Source organism: Elephas maximus, chromosome 2, assembly GCF_024166365.1.
Source record: "Elephas maximus indicus isolate mEleMax1 chromosome 2, mEleMax1 primary haplotype, whole genome shotgun sequence".
Classification (NCBI taxonomy): domain Eukaryota; kingdom Metazoa; phylum Chordata; class Mammalia; order Proboscidea; family Elephantidae; genus Elephas; species Elephas maximus.
In genome coordinates this window covers 233,929,350-233,935,239 of record NC_064820.1, presented here as the reverse complement: position 1 = coordinate 233,935,239, position 5,890 = coordinate 233,929,350, and the positions used below count along the sequence as shown (strand labels likewise).

Genomic DNA, 5,890 nt, shown 5'->3' with positions numbered 1-5,890 from the left:
AAGCAGGATTTGGACTGTGACCACACTGATCCTCATGTGCTGTTGTGTTTTTGTTTATTATTATTTTTTAGAGAGATAATTCTTTTGAGAGTGATGAATTCATCAGTTTTAGTATGTCTTCTATGTACCAGTGTCTACTTCTGTATGGTAGACTCTTCTCACACATGCTTCTGGGGCATTTAGCCCTCTCCAAACGCTCAGGGTAAACATTATTTCTTTCACTTTCATAAAAGAAAACTGAGGCTGAAGATGCTGACATTCCTCACCCAAAGTTCTCAAAGTCACTGTGGCCAGGACTGGCCAAACATGGATTCAGATATGTCCTGTCTGGATAGGAAGATGGTACTCTCGCCCTCCACCAAATGCATGCAGCGTCCACTCCCTCATCAATAACCTGCAAAACCTCATTTCCCCAAATGTGCTATTTTTTTATACTTTATTAGCATTAACCTACGTTTGCGCCTACCGATCACACTTGCTCAACATGTTGACAAACCAATTGTTTAACAATGTTCTCAAGGTTTTTCCACTGTCGATCATCAAGCTCAGCGATATTTAATCCCAGGATTCTGCTTTCTCTCCTTCTGAAAATTGGCATAACGTTTGCCCCTGTTACTCGGTGGTGCTTCTTTGTTCCACAATAGCTGTCCATGAGTGTAGTCATTTGCAAGTTAATTCAACATGTCATGTTGTAATTTCTATGAATCTAAAGAATTACACGTGTCAAAATGCAAGGTGCTCGTTCTTAGAGTGGCTTAACAGAATGGCACTGAAATGCCCTCTGGGAAATCTCCCAGTTTAAAACTGCTCTCTTTTCTGAAGAAGATTGACTGTATTTAGCAAAAAAAAAAAAAAAAAATTGTTCCATATTTTTCCATCTTTCACTTCAAGCTTAAGTAAAATTGATACTGTTTTTTATTTTTCCAAAACCTTGGATCATGTTGTTTTTCCCGGGCTCCCTGAAATTATTTTTCCAAGTATACGGTATTTGTTTTATCGAATTTAGGTCATGTATACCATGTACACACTTCCCATTTGTGGAATACAATGTTCTTCAAAATTTAGGGCATATGAAAATATTTTCTGTGTAGCCAGACTTTGTGGTGTATAGTAAAAGACAAAAGATTGAGATTAAAAGGATAGAAAAATGAATCAGAAAATAGAGAAATCAGACAATAAAGGTAATCATTGAGGTATTTAGAAAAAGTCAACCTGCCAGTTATATCAGAATGATTTTCATGTGGAAAACCGGAAGAACATAGGGAATATCAAACAATAGTGAGAACAGTACTATGGTTAAATAGCAACACTGATAATGTCTATAAAACATTGTCTAGCTATGTCTATGGAAAATCGATTTTGTTCAGGCAGTCTTTGTTTCTAAACATGGAAGGTAAAAGCTTCTTTGAGAGATTGTCTTAGTTAATGTCCGTGGACATCTTTATTTTCTACAGAAGTATAAGAAGCAAAGAAATTAAAAAAACAAGATTATATTTAGCTACTCAGTCAGTTAGGTTTTAAATGAAAAAATTATGTGCGGAGATGAAAGACCATTTATAATCCATCTCAGCTATGACCCAACAGTTCAAGCAGAAAAAATAAAAGAGCAAATTCATCATATCTAAAATAAAACCTAGGGCTGGGAGAATGAAAAAACTAATAAACAAAATCATGCAGTAGCTTTTGTTGGTTTTAATGTTCTTCACTAAGATTGAAGAACAACACTTGGGTAGATAGACATTTCCCTCTTAAATATAAAGTCTAGAACTGCAATTAAAAGAAGATGAATTCAGGTTGCAAATAATGATGGTCAACCTGACTTTGACATCTGGAAAGGCAATCTTTTCAGCTACCCAAAATCTGTCCCTCTCAACAGTCAACTTTCCAAAAAAGTCAGTAATTTTTTTTTCTAAAAAGTCATTAGTCTGATAAACACCCACAAAAAATGTAGCACATACAGTTGTTATGAGCTGTTATGTGACAACTCCTTTATTATCACCCACCATGGCAAAATTTTGCCAGGCAGAATAAAAATGAGTTAGTATGAGAAGTACAAACAGACTAATAAAGGAAATGAATTCAAGCAGTGTGGTATTCATGGCTTTTAAATTACAGCACAACTGTAAACTGCATTTCTGGCTTATTCAGGGGATAATTCAAAATTGCTGCACAGTAGAACAATGATCATTTCATTTAACACAATAAAGGAATTGGTGGAAAGTGCTTACCTTTTCACTAAGTGGTGGTAAGCTAAGTTTGGGATGTGCTAAGTTTGAGATATTGATGGGGCCCTAAGGAAGAAATCTCCTGTACGAGGTAGGAAATTTGAGATTTGAAATTTATGCATCTTGAAAATCAAGAACCTAAGGTTTAAGGATAAGAAACAGTGCTGTTTTGGAAAGAATGTGGACAAATGCACAGGAAAATAGAATATGAGATGAAAAGGCAAGGGGGAGTGAAATAAGGGATAAAGACGTAAAAGAATAAAAGCAAATGAGTAAGGAGAAAAAAGTGCCACTGAAAAACTTGGAAGAAAGGAGTTACGTGAAAAACAAAGAAAGACGGGATTGCATAGAACAATCTAACATTTGATGATCTTCTCCCCACAGATAGCGTTCAGACCTTTACATTGCTGTGATAGCACTGCCAACCTCTAATGTGTTTATCTGAGCATACAAATATCCTTCGCCTAACTAGACTGAAAGGAAACACTGAGTAACATTTCGTTTAAGAACTCTCTAAAGGAGAGTGCCAGATGCAAAGAACCCCATGTTCCTTTCATCATGACATGAGGGCAATATATTTTATGAATGAAGGGAGAGATGAAAGAGCTGGGGAGAGGATGATGGAGGGAGCAAGAGAGACAACTAGGTAGATTAGATATAGATGACTTAACACTTACACGGAAGCCCTGGTGGCACAGTGGCTATGCACTTGGCTGCTAACCAAAGCTCAGGGGTTCAAACTCACCAGCAGCTCCATGGAAGAAATATGTGGCAGATTGCTTCTGTAAAGATTACAGCCTTATTAACCCTCTAGGGCAGTGCTACTCTGTTCTATAGGGCCACTAGGAGTTGGAATTGATTCAACAGCAACAGGTTTGGTTTGGTTTTCTAACACTTAAACAGAGCTCACCATGTGAGAGATGACTGATAGGTAGGTGAATAGACAAAATTAATTTAAATTTTTCAAATATTTGTACAAATCCATATAAGATTATTCTTAATTTTAAAATGAGGAAATTGAAACACAGAGAAGTTCAATGACTTGGCCAAGAAAGAAGTGATGGAGACATAAACTCAGCAGACCACTCCTGATTTTTCATGCTTAACACTCCACTATATGGCAGACAGATTTGAGAAGCTAGGTAGATAGAGGAGAGGGAGGGAGGAAGGGAGAGAGAAATAGAGATGAGATAGACAGAGAGAGAGAGATCTTCATATAAACAGATACTTAAATGATTAGGATTCATATAGAAGATCTCATCATATCTAAGATATTCCAGCTCAGTGGCCACTGCTGGGGCAGTGTTTATATAAATCAGTCTTCTTTTGTGAAAACTTCTAATGATTTTGAAAATTATCTCAACAGCATATTGAAGGTTGGAAATGTTGCCATGGAGTGATTGAAGCAAAAAAGTCAGGCTTATCCTCCACATCTTGTCTCTTTCATTGCAGCTGTACATAAGATAGCAGTCATGGAAGGAGAAAATATGAGTTTCCCAAATGCGTTTGTCTTGTTGGGCTTCTCAGATCATCCTTGGCTAGAGATGCCCCTCTTTGGAGTGGTCTTAGTCTCCTACATTCTGACTCTGATGGGAAACAGCTCCATCATCCTTCTCACCCTGCTGGATCCTAGACTTCAGACTCCTATGTACTTCTTCCTAGACAATCTCTCTGTGCTGGACCTCTGTGTCACCACCACCATTGTACCCCAGCTGCTGGTCAACCTCTGGGGAACAAAAAAGGTGATTGTGTACTGGAGCTGCTTCACACAGGCCTACCTCATCCACTGGACGGGATGCACTGAATGCACCCTGCTGGCAGCAATGGCCTTTGATCGCTACGTGGCTATCTGCCGGCCACTCCAGTACTCTGTCATCATGCATCCCCAGATGTGTGTGCAGCTGGCAGTTGCTGCCTGGTCCAGTGGCTTAGCAAATACTCTGCTCCAAGCCACCCTTACCCTTCAACTTCACCGCTGTGGTCACCACACCATAGACCACTTCTTCTGTGAGGTGCCTGTTCTGATCAAGCTAGCCTGTGAAGACACCACTGCTAATGACTTGTCTTTATCCATGGGAGCCATCCCCTTTGCACTGGTAGCTCCATTTCTTGTGCTAGTCTCCTATGCCTTCATTGCCAGGGCTGTGCTGAAGTTATCTTCAGCTGAAGGAAGGCGCAAGGCTTTCAGCACCTGCAGTTCCCACATGGTCGTAGTAACCATGTATTATGGGCCTGCCACCTACCTGTACCTCCAGCCACCAGCCAAGAGCACCCAGGCCAAATTCATGTCCTTCATCTACTGTATTATCCCCCCACTGCTGAATCCACTTATCTACACCTTAAGAAACAAGGATGTGAAGAGGGCATTAAAGAGGATTCTACAATTCCACGAAGGGATAAAATCCTAAAAAGTATAAAAGTCATAAAAATCCTGCCTCTTAGAACAGCCACATGCAAACTTTCAATGAGTACTGCTACTTCTGTGCTTCCAAAGGAATACCCAAGAACTTCAGGGAAGGATGCCCATATCTCATCAACCACCCTGATGTTTAGGGAAACTCATCTTCTCAGAAAATGCGATCTTCTAAAAGCTCAGATAGAGCCATTGTATCCCAACTGTTACCAAATGCCCTGTTTTCAGTGGACAGGAAAATCAGGAATGTTCACGCCTCTGTGGGAGGATGAATGACGCCATCTTCTTCACGTTTCCTCTTACTTGCCTGGCACTCTCCAAGTAAATGTGATTTAAAAAAACAAGATTTTTAAAGGACACTTGCATTGGATTTATCACATCTCCTGCACAAGTTTCTTTTAAACCTGTCCTGGTTTATTTGCTCTTAGTCACTCGCAAACTCTTCCCTTCCTCAAACACCAGGCTACCCTACATTTTACCACAGTCATACTTCATCGATTCCCTCTACTCCTTTTTGATCATTTGTTTGAGACAATAATTTCACCTTCAAGACAAAAATAATTTAATTTTCTTTCAATTAATGTAGGACGGATAAAACATGATTCAACATGCATTCATATTGCATCCATGTGTATGAATCATCACCTGCATTTGTCTAGTTTCTGCATTTCACTGTAAGCTTTTAAACATTCAGGGAATCTCCCTTAGGATACTGATCAATAAATATTAAGCTCTAAATACTTAAAACTATAATGTGGCCCTGTGATTGAACTGAGGTTTAAACTAAGGGTTAACTAAGTACAAAGGTGATGTGAACAGGAAACATGGAATGTTACTTTTGGATTTGTTTTATGCACCGGGTAAAACCATGGGTGACTCCCTTTGTTAGATGATGTCTACTTTTGATCTCTTGTTACAAAGAAAGAGGTAGAGATTTTAGTTCATTAAGAAACATGAATCAGGCTTTTATACTGACACTTTATTCTTTACCCAGTAATACTATTTAAGAGCAGATATTACCAAAATTATCTTCAACCACCTTCTTTGTGAGCTGTCTTCCTTTTTTCATACATCTACAGAAATAGATTCCTCGGCCCAACATTTTAGGGATGGAGACAATGCTTTCCTCAAAATGAAATATCTGCTTCAAAGAGGTAATGGCTCTGAACTCTCCTTTAAACTTCCTTAGATCAGAGATGACTTTCCAGGATGATATCCAGTCAGAACTCCATTAGCTCATTTGAATCAGGTC

The 5,890-nt window shown here is 38.9% G+C and overlaps 1 protein-coding gene across 1 annotated transcript; it reads left to right on the top strand.

The window, feature by feature from the left end:
- The first annotated feature begins 1,386 nt into the window (after window positions 1-1,386).
- Window positions 1,387-4,633, top strand: LOC126068512 (olfactory receptor 2G3-like). Its single transcript, XM_049871167.1, has 2 exons — window positions 1,387-1,393; window positions 3,678-4,633. Exons 1-2 carry the CDS (start codon window positions 1,387-1,389, stop codon window positions 4,631-4,633), a joined length of 963 nt encoding a protein of 320 aa, XP_049727124.1.
- The last annotated feature ends 1,257 nt before the right edge of the window (window positions 4,634-5,890 follow it).